General features: G+C 37.1%; 1 protein-coding gene across 1 annotated transcript in view; it reads right to left on the reverse strand.

Moving 5' to 3' along the window:
- Lerp (lysosomal enzyme receptor protein) overlaps positions 1-14,412 on the reverse strand; it is a 206,492-nt gene that overhangs the window by 175,468 nt on the left and 16,612 nt on the right. Inside the window, exons 7-11 of the mRNA XM_083134455.1 lie at positions 11,012-11,125; positions 6,927-7,078; positions 5,756-5,966; positions 3,335-3,486; positions 1,590-1,867 (exon numbers count right to left, since the gene is read on the reverse strand). Coding sequence (XP_082990581.1) covers positions 1,590-1,867; positions 3,335-3,486; positions 5,756-5,966; positions 6,927-7,078; positions 11,012-11,125 — 907 coding nt within the window. The remainder of the gene's footprint in view (positions 1-1,589; positions 1,868-3,334; positions 3,487-5,755; positions 5,967-6,926; positions 7,079-11,011; positions 11,126-14,412) is intronic.

Genomic DNA, 14,412 nt, shown 5'->3' on the forward strand with positions numbered 1-14,412 from the left:
AGACACGTAGAGAGAGATGTTGACGCCCCGACGATGCCGACGACGCCTACCAGCCGCGACAGAGAGATGTAGAGAGAGATGTTGACGCCCCGACGACGCCTACAACGACCGCTCAGATGCGACGTCCGAACCGCGCCATACCACGGAGATCCACCGATCCCGAGAGGAAGAGGAGCCGGGGAACTAGGTGTTTGAATCCTTTTCGCATCTTCATCGTCGCGACCAAGGAAACCTTTCGCATGGATATTATGTGTTTTCAATCGCCCATAAAGACGCCAGGATGCACCCCGGAAGCTGAGAGATGGTAAAGTATTCATCTGTGTGAACCTTAACATGTGACGGCCCGATTGATTTAGAGAACGCCCTTGAAATTCGTCGACATTTTGAAAACGCCCACTCAACTCGAACTTCATACCAAACTCCCGTCGCGCTTGTCATTTGTAATCTATTCGTCTCAGGTCAATTTTTCTTATTCCTTGTGATATTTTTTTATGATCTTAAATTCATTGTTGTTTGTGCTCCTTTGTATTTGTTTAAAGTGCGTACTATTAGAGTAAAGCACCGCCCGCTTAATTGCATATTCTACTTGAGGTTTGTTCATTTTTATGTGTCAGCGCTGTGTCGTTGCTAGCTATGTCAGGTCGCATATGTGATTATTTGTTAAAGTATTTGCCTGGTAATATGAATTGCTCGTCGCGGCGAAGTGTTTAAGTCCCGCCTGCTAGAGAGTATATGTTTGCGCCACTCAACGGAGGTTACTTGTTATGTTTGGAACCACGTGAGGTCCTGTAAAAGGAAAACGTCCGCCCACGTGAATGTAATTGCCGTTGAGACGCCTTTGTTTATACTGGTCAAGTAATGTATTGTCACCGCGCCGACTAGTTTCTTTTTTAAAAACAAAAGGTGAACTTAAGTAAGGGCTGGCTAGGATTTAAGTAGCACTGGAGCAAAATCACAAATGACCTGATTAGACAAAAAGTAAGATAAAATTAATTGAGAATGCAATAATTAGGGCTTGTCGTCATAAAACCTGTACATGTCATGTATAATTTATTGTGTCGATGACCCCATGAGGATTGAATCTGAGAGAGAATGTGAGAGTGCAAGTGTGGGGACCTGTAATAATTCCATTTTTGTTGGTTATGAATAGAATATACTTTTCATTTTCATGTTAATTTTGGGCTATATCATTTTCGTATGCATGTCGCTACCCGTGATTTTCAGGTATGCAGCTAGCCGCTTCCCGGCTACAGGTAAAGAGGTGGTAATTTGAAAGTACATATGTCTTTGTTTTTATTCGATATGGCTTATTACTATGCACTGTTGGTCACCGGTTCCTACACACGAACTTAACCTGGACCGTAACGCTATTTCGCTTGTCCGAGTGAGATTTTGCCGCCTCTATCTAGGTAGTGGTAGCATTTGTTTTCCCGGGCAAGGGAGGGCGTAACATACAACACTGTCACAACTGTCCCAGTCTGGCATTGGCGTAAAAATCAGATTACCCCAATCCAGAATTTAAGGATTATTCTTAATTTCTTCTAATAACTGTGTAACCAACTACTGGAGACAGATCTATGGAAACTCACCTTTTGTCCTTGTGGGGTTCGCTTGAATTAAAGAGACACACCCCAGATGCAAATGGGCATGTGGCATCTCTCCCATAGACCACAGAGTGACACACATTGATGATAAATTTCTTTGAGTTGTCACCAGGTATCCGAGCGATGTGATTGGACGATGTTAAGGAAAGAGAGCTCAGATCGAACATTCGCCCTTTCCTGTCCATTACATTGCATTCAATCTCTTTATGAGGTGGACACGCTGCCTTTGTGTGCCACACAAAGAAAAATTCACAGTCGCGGACCTAGAAGAAAACATGTAAGAATTATTAGATTTTAGGTTATTTCTCGCCGCTTTCTGGCACTTTCAACTAATCGCAACGATGAGGACGAGTAATATGATGGAGTGGCATTCACAATGAACACCCAAACCCAGGAACTCGGGCATTATAGCATGCTGTGCTAACCACACCACCACGGAGACCAGTATTAAATTATTAGAGCTCCTCATTTTGTGATAACATTTAATATCTGTTTTTCTTGTATGTACGCATTGCTTGCATGATAGAATTATTTTCCTGTAGTTTACGGTTATTACAAGCATAAGAAAACAGTTTTTTCTTTGTGACGTTTCAGGAGAACACACGCTCCTTTCATCAGACATTTATTTTCATTTTGACTAAAGATACAGTTATAACAATGGTTAGTAATTTTTAAACAAAAAGAATCTGTTATATAATGGATGTTGTCAATGTTACATTGTTGTAATATAGCAACTTAACTGTGAAAAAAGCAGTCTATTTTATTTTTATTTTAGAATTTTTTAAATTATGAATCCCAAATATCATCAGGTAATTCAAATTCATCATTGTTTTCACAAAGTCTCTTGATGTTTTCTGTTACATTAAATTTTAAAGATGGTGGCTTACTCCATTTGTGAAAAAGAGAATGGAGTAAGCCACCATCTTTAAAATTTAATGTAACAGAAAACATCAAGAGACTTTGTGAAAACAATGATGAATTTGAATTACCTGATGATATTTGGGATTCATAATTTAAAAAATTCTAAAATAAAAATAAAATAGACTGCTTTTTTCACAGTTAAGTTGCTATATTACAACAATGTAACATTGACAACATCCATTATATAACAGATTCTTTTTGTTTAAAAATTACTAACCATTGTTATAACTGTATCTTTAGTCAAAATGAAAATAAATGTCTGATGAAAGGAGCGTGTGTTCTCCTGAAACGTCACAAAGAAAAAAACTGTTTTCTTATGCTTGTAATAACCGTAAACTACAGGAAAATAATTTAATATCTGGCAAGTCTCAATTTTAAACTTGCTCTTACCAGAGACATGGGTTTGAATCCTAGTCGAGTCTGCATTTTTCATTGAAATTTCTCCTGCATGCATCATATCATCACTCGTCATCGTCACCATTAGACAAAAGTGGCAGAAAAGCAACTCTAAATAACAAAAATAATATTAAAAAATATTGAAACAAATATAAATCATTCTACCGGTGCAAGTGGCGCAAGTAGAAGATCAGATTATTCAGAACTAAATTAGCAAGAGTCTACTATACTATGAAATGACCATGTCCTCGAAAGAACTTGGTGGCATGTGTAATCAATACATAATGAGCGGTCTTACAAAGACGCCAATATTGAAAAGTATGGAAAGAACTTGAACCAAAAAACCTCTAAGAAGAGATGATGCTGGACCACATATTTCTAAAAATAAAAAAAAATGACTTTACCATACTTACCTCTGGAAACATATCAGGCTCTTTGGTTCCTTCATGATCACATAAGAGCAAAACAGTAACAACACTGTTGCCAATACCTTCCTTACACGATTCTCCCTTAAACAAAAACTTTATTTGGCCCTCCTCGTACACTGGCTCGGAGACATTCGTACCTGCAAAAAGAAGACAAGTTTCATCAAATAAATAAAAATTAGCAAGGAATTTCATCAAATATATGACCAATTGTTTGCTTTTCTGTCACTTTTGGCAAATTGCGAAGATGAGGATGAATGGTGATAAGACGAAATAGATAAAAGCACAATATGACACGGACGATATGACACGATATGAGCTCCACGAGGATTAAACTGGCCGAGTCCAGATGCCAGAGACTCGTTAGTCTTCAAAATGCAGTCCAGAGTGTACTACATGGAAGGGAAGTTGACATTTGGGTGGCTTCACAAAGGGTAATCACTTACAACCCTTCATCAAATACGTGCCCAACAAAAGTATAGTTTTTTTTTGTATGTATGCATTGCTTGCATTGTAGAATCATTTTCCTGTAGTTTACGGTTATTACAAGCATAAGAAAACAGTTTTTCATTGTGACGTTTCAGGAGAACACACACTCCCTTCATCAGACATTTATTTTCATTTTGACTAAAGATACAGTTATAACATTGGTTAGCAATTTTTGTTTAAAAGATGTATGTTTGTTTAAAAAATTGCTAACCATTGTTATAACTGTATCTTTAGTCAAAATGAAAATACATGTCTGATGAAAGAAGCGTGTGTTCTCCTGAAACGTCACAACGAAAAACTGTTTTCTTATGCTTGTAATAACCGTAAACTACAGGAAAATAACAAAAGTAATACTTACAAAAATCTAAGCAAATAAGAATCAGTAGAAGACTAACTTCATCATACAAAGACCAACAAAAAGTATCAAAGATTTTTGACAAAGAGATTAACAGAATGAGTAAAATCATCAGTAGAGACCGGATCTTAAAGGGAAGTCCTTTTTTATTTGTCAACACAGATCATGGAATAAATAACAACAGTGTTGATAATTATCTTCCACCAACAAGGTTACATAGTTTTAACTTCCCTTTTTCTTCCCCCTTCTTCAGCCCACATTTCCATTTTTTCCCTTTTTCAAAACATTCTTCCTTTCTGGTCCCTTTATTGACTAGTTTTTCAGCCTACATTCCTTTTTCTCCCCCTTTTTTTTAAAAAAATCTCCCTTGGCCCCTTTATTGACAAGATACCAAATATTTTGTGAAGACTGTTTTCTCCACGAACAAAACATTCAACAATTGTCTATTTGGTGTAGCTTCGAGCAAAGAAAGAACAAGCGCCTTCTATAACTTGACAAGTTTAAAAACAAGATGCTGCAAACAGCTGTTGCAAATCTCGCACCACATTTCCCCACTCCATTCTCCGCAGCGACGTTGGTTCGCAGTGTTGCCACCTGGAGGGAGCGGAATGGTCTGAGGATTTTCAACGAAATTTGTATTCACTTTTTCCTGGGCTGTTTTCTACCTATCGGAGTACAGAAATTCAGATCAACTTTCGCCAACGACTCTTTTCCTTCTTTTAAAACTTGGCCTCCCTGATGGTGCAGTGGTAGCATCGTCGCCTTGTAATCAAGGGGTCCCGGGTTCGATTCCCACTTTAAACTGTACATCCAGTCCCGATTAGCCTTACTGTGCATAAAGTGGACTTAAAACAACAAATCAATCCAATCCAATTCTTTTAAAACTTGAGAAACCATCCATTTAGATACTCCCGTGGTGGTGATTGTGGACTCAACAACATTATACTTAAGTTTATGTAACTCCTTCTGATTTCGCAAATATGTTGCAACATTGTAAACAATTTCACTGGCCTGTCCTCTAAGGGACTTTCCAGAGCAGATTGTGGATTTTATTGGACCCGGGATGATTTGATTTTTGGTATGCAGCCAAGAGTAAAGAGCAAGAACATTTCAATGCTTTAAAAGGTAAAGTACATTGAGGAAATGAGGAAATGAAAAAAACAGAAATGAAGAAAGACTAGTTTATTTTTGCAGTCCACTAAAAATGTTATTTTAAATGAAAGCACAATATATACCATTCATATACTAATACAAAATTTAATGCATTCATTTATATATATATATATATATATATATATATATATATATATATTACGCTTTCATTTAAAATAGTGTTTTTAGTGGACTGCAAAAAAAATATAGTCCCTTTTCCCCCTTTTTTGGCAATAATTTTCACATTTTTTTGTCCTTTTTAGAGGATTTTTTTTCCCTTTAAAATCCGGTCTATAATCATCAGTACGTTTTCTAACATGGCACTATGAGCTCATTATTATAGTTACTATCAACTGTATAATCAGTCCCAATCAAAAACAAAATTATAAATATGAGAAATCACTTGCACGTACCTACAGCATATTCATGATTATCCTTCTCAAGGCAAACACTGGCCCCCTGCACATTGTTGCACAGTTTAACCAATGGTCCGCACAAGTTTAATCGAAATTTGTTGTTTTCTTGAAGCACAACATAATCTGATGATGTATTTCTCATTACATTTAAATCAAAGCGTTGCCCATAAGTTGGATCCGTTATTTTGCAGTCTTTGCCAACTAGGAGCTGTAAAAAAAGCACAATAACAGTTCATTATATCACATGGAGGGGGTCGCGCAGGTCCATCGACACCCCATCCCTCTTGTTGAAAATTAGCATTATTCATTCTAGGTTACAAGAGATCAGAAAGCATGGTATTTTTATAGTTCTACACATAAATAAATTCCAGTCAGTAAGTATTCAATCAATAAAACAAAAGTAAAAAAAACTGAGTTAGATAAAAAAAAAATGAGTGTAAAATGCAGGTTCCATGGTTCTCAAAATTCCAAAAATGAGATTTTTACCTCAGAGGCCACATAGAGTAAACTTTATGACTAAATTTATAATTGTTGAAGCTTTTTCCTGGCGAGGTGTGTAAAAACAACATATAATATTAATGCATTAGCTATATGTAATGTAACAAGAAAATAAAGGAAACAGAGGTGGATAGAGTAGCAAAGTCTCCCCAAGAATATAATAATAATTATTATTATTATTCACATTAAAATTGTCTTATTATTATTTATTTATAATTTTTTTTAATTATTCTATAACTATAATTATTATCTTATTGTTTCTAGTATTCAAGTTTCATCAAAGGCCTGACCCTACCCCTACAAATATTCCTGGTAATGACCATGTATCTATGTAACTGAATAATTTTGAGTGATGAAAGTGTTCAGCCACATCCTGAACCTGAGACCACCGAAGTCCTACCTTGTATGTTATTCGTGAGTGTCCCTTCATAAATTCCATCCAACCACTCATCCTCATTGTTGCAATTAGCCAAAAGTTGCAGAAAAGCAAAACAAAATAACAAAAATACACACCTCGGACCTGGCCTGGATTGAAAGAGAAAACCTATTTCTATTCTTTTCTACCACTTGAGTTAATCATGAAGATGAGGAAATATTTTGCATAATTTGCAAGTTTGAAGACCCACAACAGGTTACTTGTTCACAAGAAACAGCAGAAACGTCCAACTACCTTTACTGGGCATGCAGCTGGGGTGTGCCAACTGAAGGAATATTCACAGTCCTCGGATTCTGCTTCGAATACTGGTCCACCTTCTTTTTGAGAGCAAAAGAAATTAATTTTGGTCCTCCGGTAATATTTGCCTCCACGACAAGGTGTTCCATCTAGATAGATGAAAAATGCACTTCATTAAAAAGTAATATTTATAGAACGTCAATACAGCTGTCACTTATAGTATAGAACGATCAGAAACATAAGAACCTTCGGCCAAAATCCTTTGTGCATCTTCCCATTCATATGTTCAACTTGGGCCATAAGTAAGCCTGTTCCACTCTGCCCATCCCCTCCCCGCAGGACGACAACGAAAAGAACTTGACGCTCTGCGCAGGTTATTTTGCGTGTGGTTCCACTATAGCTCTAAAAAAGCTTGTGATAAATTTAATAATTGTCAGTATCCATTGTATCCTCTACTATTTGACACACCTTTCTCAGAGGAAAACAATCAACAAGGCCAACACGCTTTTTTCCACTGTCAGTCAACTGTAGTGTTATATTTTTTTTCTGAAAATGACTAACATACTGCTTACCATCCTGCATAACTCCTGCCTGAAACAAGTCCTGCAAATCAGGAACACACACACCTCCCATTTCGGATTGTTTGCACTTTTATTCGTAATCACTGCACCGACAAACAAGCAAATAACATGAACGAAAAACACTTGCTGCAAATTTCACATGACAGAAGAAAGCAAATGTCAACCTCCCACGGTAACAAGTTTTTGCTGTCCCCGAAAACCGCGCATTCTTGTGGATGAATGACTCACAGTTGCCAGTCGACGAAATATTTTGTAGAAGGGAGATAATAAAGCTCACGTGAAAATTAAGTCTGCATACAATGGTATTCATCCCAGCACACTTCAAAAGCTTAAAAATAAAGTTGGGCACAATATGCCATCCATATACACCACATTTTTAAATTATTGGGAGTGGGGTGGGGGCTCGTTCGAATCCCATAGTAACATTGAGTTTACTTATAGTTTTATGTTTTTCTATTCATTCATATTGTCGGGTCAACAGTCAACAGCCAGGGTGCGAAATCATTGAAAACTGGTGAGGGGGAGAAAGTTCTTCATCTTCAAACCCCCTCCCCCACAAACGTATGTGTATATTATACCTTATACACATTTGTAATGTTAACAAAAGTAAAAATAAATTACTCAATTAAAAATATATTATTATTATTTTATTATTATTATTATTATTAATTACATAAAGAAAATTAATCTGGTACTTTTATACATATCAGATATTGCAAAGCAGCTATCTAATTCCTTCTCTAACTGGTAAAGATGTTAATAAGTTATGAAATATTTCAAGTGGTTTTAACGTTTTATTATGTGTAACTTTTTGTTTAGTTTGTGCTTCATGTTAATATAAATCAATTAAATTTCATAGTGTGTCGCCCCTGTCAACACATGCTTTTTCAAGCACAAAACTGTTCAATCTGTATTATATTAACCTATGTTGCAATCTTTTCTTTAAAAATATGTTATTGTTAATGTTACAATAGGTAATGAATTGTTTAACTTAAATCAGGAAAAAATGTTGAAACTATGGAAATATAAAACAACTATGTAGTAACCATGGTAAATTGTAAACAAAATTATGATATAAAAGAGCTAGACTTTTGTAAGCCTACGGGACATTCTCCTGGTTGCCGAAAGGCTGATGGTTCAGGGGACGTTGGGTAATATCTTGCTTCAATCTTCGGATTGGCTGGTGTACTAGTACTCCATTTGGCAGATATTCCACAAACCCAACTCTGAATAAGGCGTTCTCCTGCATCATCAAAAAGACCAGGGTTATAAACTTCGGTACAACTAATAGGTTTAGGCCTACAAGTTGTACCGGGTGAATTGTCTGTTTGAAAAAGTGTTTGTATAACATCGGAAGTATAAATAAATCTTCGAGTAAAAGATCTTAATGATCTTTCATTTCACCTACATAGGTGATAATTAAAAATAAATCCTGCACCACAGACCTCGCAAGGGCTTGGTCCTACTAGCCCTTAGAAGCCTTTGAGAAGTCCGATAAAGGGTTGTAACTGACTAACATAAAAAAGCCCAAAAGGCAGAAGGTGCGTGTCAATAGTTATTATTGTTTTGCATTCTTGTTTTACTTTTATTGTGCATATTGATGTAGATTTGTTAACGATCTCTTGAGAGAAAATGCATTCAATACTCACAACTACACTAATTTGTGTACACTATAACAAAAACTCTCCCCCCGGAAATTTTTGGTGGGGGGGTTTCAGGTCAAGATTGTTGGTGGGGGAAATCCCCTCCCCCGGGATTTCGCACCCTGGTCAACACCCATCCTCATCAACTTCTAGGCTGAAATGCAAATGAACTTAAACAAAATGTTGATCTCTGGGATGGTATAAACAGATAGATACTCTCATTTTCTTGATTGTTGATTTGTTGTTTTAAGTCCACTTTATGCACAGTAAGGATAACCGGGACTGGACCTACAGTTTAAAGTGGGATCCGAACCACTATGTGCCTCCACCGAGTATCGAACCCGGGACCCCTTGATTACAAGGCAACGATGCTACCGCCGCTTTCATACTCTGAGTATTGTGTGAAACTTGCAAATTGTTCACATAATTTCCCCCCGAGACAGTGAGGATGCCAAAAGGGGTTTCACGCGGTTGTTGGTCAGTCCATTCTGCTATCCTCACCTCCCTAACACAAAAACCTTGCTAGTGTAATTTTAACCTTACATAAATATTTTATATGTGATAGTTTACGCGTATATTAAATATGGTCTTCTAACACAAAATATTCTTGCCCTTCTCTTAGCAATCATTTTTTGTAATGTATTTTTATTGCAATCGAGCAGTGATCTATCTATGCGCAGCTGCTAAGTGTGAGTAAGCTAAACAATGCAGAAAAAATATATTTTGACTACTACCAACACTGCAGACGCTGTCAAAATCCTTGGTACCCTGGCTTCTCAGAACTCTGTGCTTTGAACAGGGAAACGTAGGATGGGGTGAGCCCGGGCAGACCCAAACATATGGTCGGGGCTGATCTGAGCCAATGGGGTTGCCTTCCGAAATTCTAGGGTAGTCAAGAGAAGCGGCTGCGTTTGCTTGCGGAAATCGGCAGAAACGCGGATCGGGTGGGTGCGGACATCACCGAAGGCACAATCGGGATCATTTGGGACTGCGTCCAGGCGACTCAAGGCAGGCAGTAGTGTGTTTGTGCGGAAATCGGAATTTCTTGAAGTGGAAACGCCTTCAGAGCGATAATTGTCGAATTTTCATGTTCAGGGAATGCGAAAAAAAATATTCCTTTTTTTCTTACTGTGTTGTGCGTACCCAGAATGCACGCCGCTGGAAAATAGACATATTTTAAAAAACATGCCTAAGCCTTGGTAAAAAGCTTCTCAAAACCAGTATTACTCCCGTAAAGAATCCCCAAAGACATTAAAAAATCAAAACCTAAAACTGTTAAAAATGTCCTGCACACAGTACCTTTTAACCCAATCCTTGTCTTTTTTTTAATTCGTACCATGGCATGTAGGATAAACTAGTGCCAAGTGAAGCCTGAAGAAGGGGGCTGTAGGAGCCCCGAAATGTTGCTCAAACAACAAAATACTCGCCAATATGTAATAAGTAAACAGTTTTTAGATGTTTTTTAAAATAATTTTTTAAGAAAGCATTATTCAGTTTGCCACAAGTGAGTAATTCGCACATGTGCTATTGTGGTTTGGTTTGATTTGGTGCTTCAAGTCCACTTTATGCACAGTAAGGCTAATCGGGACTGGACCTACAGTTTAAAGTGGGATCCGAACTATGTGGCTCCAGCAGGTATCGAACCCATGTGTGCTATTATGATTTAATAACATGAACACTAATTCACCGAGATATTTAATTTCTCCTGACATACTTACTTGAATCATTTGATGTCATCAGAAGCATATGCAATGTGTTTTTAAATGTTTATACTTATAGAATATTAGAAATGATTACCGACATATAAATTATTACTGAATCCATTTTCCACTATATTTTCTGAAAATTGTGTACTTACTTGTATATGTTATTGTCAATTTATTGTCACTAAATTTGAGGCCTTCTTTAACATAACCTAAACTATAGGAAGCATTTGAAAGTAGACTAGTCTGGCAGGCACCAAGATTTCCACCTGGAAAAGAAATATGTAAAATAAGATTTACACATATTACGAGGGATGCTGGAAAAGTTTCTGCAAACTACCACCAACAGTGGCTCTAGTGTTCCGTTATTATAAAAATCGGAAGAATAGACCTTTTTTATGTTTAAATTATCTTTGATTGTTTGTTTAAGCCTATTCGTTTATTTTTCACAGCAGTTTGAAGTAGTAGTTTCGTGTGAGAAATGGAAATTTCTCGTGAACACTTTCGGGCAATGATCTTTTATGATTTCAAATGTAGTTTAGCACTGAAACAATGCATGGAGCGACTTCATTTGGCTTTTGGGGATGAAGCACCATTCAATAGGACTATGTACAATTGGTTTTCCGAATTCCAGCAAGGTCGCACATTTCTCAGTGATGAATTTCGTGAAGGTCGTCCATCCACGTCTGTTGTTGCCAGTAATGTTGATGCTGTGCGTGAAATGATTGAGAGAGATCGGCATGTGACATACCGTGAGATTCAGGCATCCTTCAACATTGACAAGAAAGCAATACATACAATTTTGCATGGTCTTCTGAACGTACGGAAACTTTCAAGCAGTTGGATTCCACACTTGACCGAAGCTCAAAAAAATTCAACTGAGGCAAGTCAAATTTGGTGTACTACATCCTTACAGGGGATGAAACTTGGATCTATTCATACGAACCTGAAACTAAACAGCAATCCACTGTTTGGGTGTTTCAAAGTGAGCCGAAATCAACAAAAGTTGTTCGTTCGAGGAGTGCTGCCAAGCAAATGATTGCTTCTTTCTTCCGTAATACCGGACATGTGGCAAAAATAGCTTTAGAAGATTGAAGGACTGTAAATGCTGAGTGGTATACAACAATTTCTTTGCCAGAGGTCATCAACAAATTGCGTAAAACAAATCCAAATCGTCGCATTATTCTTCACCACGACAACGTTAGTTCCCACTCAGCACACCAAACTGTTGATTTTTTGTCCAGAAAAAAATGTTGAATTAATAACTCATTGTCCGTACTCATCTGATGTATCACCTAATGACTTCTTTTTGTTTCCACACATGAAAAATAAGATACCTGGTGAGCGATTTGTGTCGCCTGAAGCAGCTATTGATGCATTCCGAACAGCGGTTTCTGAGGTATCAGCTTCAGAGTAGAAAACATGCTTTCAAAATTGGTTTGAGGGTATGCAAAAGTGTATTGATCTTAAGGGTGAATACTTTGAAAAACAATAAAGCCATTCTTAGAATTTCACATGTCTTCTTTCATATTGATTGCCCTCGTACAAACTTGAATCAACAAACCATGTCCGATGGAAATTATAACTAATATACCGGATGTCCCAAAAACCAGGCACAGTACGCTAAATATCGGGTCACATTGAAATGGAGTCGAATCACATCTATTAATGCTAGTTTTAATAGGCTCTATCTAGATTAATAATAGACTTAGGTAGCGTTCAGAGGGGACTGTGCTCCCTCAGTCTGTTGGTCATGTATGCACAGTATGTCACTTGGGTGGAAAACCACCAAGTCTCTTGTTGCTTGTCACCTGCCATACGTCATTTGTCACATTCCATCCGAAAGCTGCCTTAAACACCTCATTTCAATTGCAACATCTAACGAAATCCAGAACCTAGAACTGTTCTCACTGCTACCTTTTTTCCTGATACTCACATGCATTAGGACAGTATTGAAATAAATGTTCCCCTTATGCAAAAGTGTACCTAATCTCCATTAAGATAAATGCAGCAGGTAAAAACTTTGAACTTATAATTGTAATACCGTATTTACTCATGTATAATGCAAACTTTTTTCCAAAATTTTTGTTCCCAAAAACTGTGGTGCGTATTATGCATGGAATAATTCAGACGGTCTACATGAAACTGTACAGGGTCATTCCATGATTTTGTGACACTTCCATTGATTTTTCATGTTTATGGAACCCTATCATGTCATATATTGTTGTAAAGCTTAAATTCTGCAGATTTCTGAATATGGCAACAGTATTCCATTCAAGATGGTAACACTAATGTGAAATGCAGTTGAAGCTGCATTTTGAAGCTTTTGGGGGTACAACTCGTGGTGCTAACTGCTAGTTCAAAAGTCCTAAATGTGCCTCATATTTTGATTTTTTTTAGAAAAAGTAAAGAAGGAATGAACAAAACCATGTTTCAAAGTTTAAAGGCAAATTTTTCACTTTGTAATACAATGTTCTACAACACCAAGAAAAGCAATGCCATTCTGGTGGAATTCGAGCATTTACCTCCTTTCACAGCAGTATTTGTCAAGCAAAATAATAGAAAATAGTAAATAACTTCATGAGTGTTGCAAATCCATAACATAACTTCGGTCTCGCTCTATTCTACTAAGAATAAACAACGTGGTTAAAGAGTGAAAGCTTTGGTATGCTCAACACAGTGGAGGGAGAGGGGGAAGGTCTGGGTTGGTGACTCATTATATACACAAGACAATATTCTCCTCTTGGTTCACATAGCAACAGATGACTCACTGAATAGGTATGATGTCATTCACTCTTGATGGGCACAGGAACAGCTTTATGACCTACAACTAAGAAAGTTGTTCCTTAAACCTGGATTGTACTGCGCATTATATACGAGATATAATTGTTTGCCACCTTTCCCCATCAAAAACCAGGGTGCGCATTATACATGCACAAACATTATACATGCGTAAATACAGTATATCTGGAAATGCAAAAATAAATACACTGAGAGAAGTGAGTCTAGAGGTGACACTCAATGCAATATTTTTAGGGCTGCGCCAACACTACTTTGAACGGACACCACTATTCTTATTGATTCGACCCGATACCAAAACTTGAAAATTTTAACAATTCAAAGTAGTGCAATATGTATATAAATTTTGAGTTTTAAGTATACTTTATGCACAGAAGGCTAATCAGGACTGGACTTACAGTTTAAAGTGGAATCCGAACCACTATGTGTCTCCACTGGTATTGAACCTGGGGTACCTTGATCATGAGGCGACAATGTTACCAGTATGTTATCGGGAGGCCATGTTTATGAATTTTAATATACAAATTTTCCATTAGAACTACACCATATAAATCAACCAAAATTTTGATTTAAATGACTGTCTCATATGTAATTATGAATATCTTAATTGCAAAATACATTTCTTTAGCTACAGTGCGCTATGACAGTGGCAGCTCGTGGTCTAGCTCTATGGGTGTGCACTTTAGTCTCGCGTCCAGAACTTTTATACCACCCCTGTGAAATACTCGCACCCATTTTTTTGTACATAATGATGCTT

The sequence above is a fragment of the Lepisma saccharinum genome, chromosome 13 (genome assembly GCF_977018435.1).
Source record: "Lepisma saccharinum chromosome 13, izLepSacc3.1, whole genome shotgun sequence".
In the NCBI taxonomy this organism is placed as follows: Eukaryota; Metazoa; Arthropoda; class Insecta; order Zygentoma; family Lepismatidae; genus Lepisma; species Lepisma saccharinum.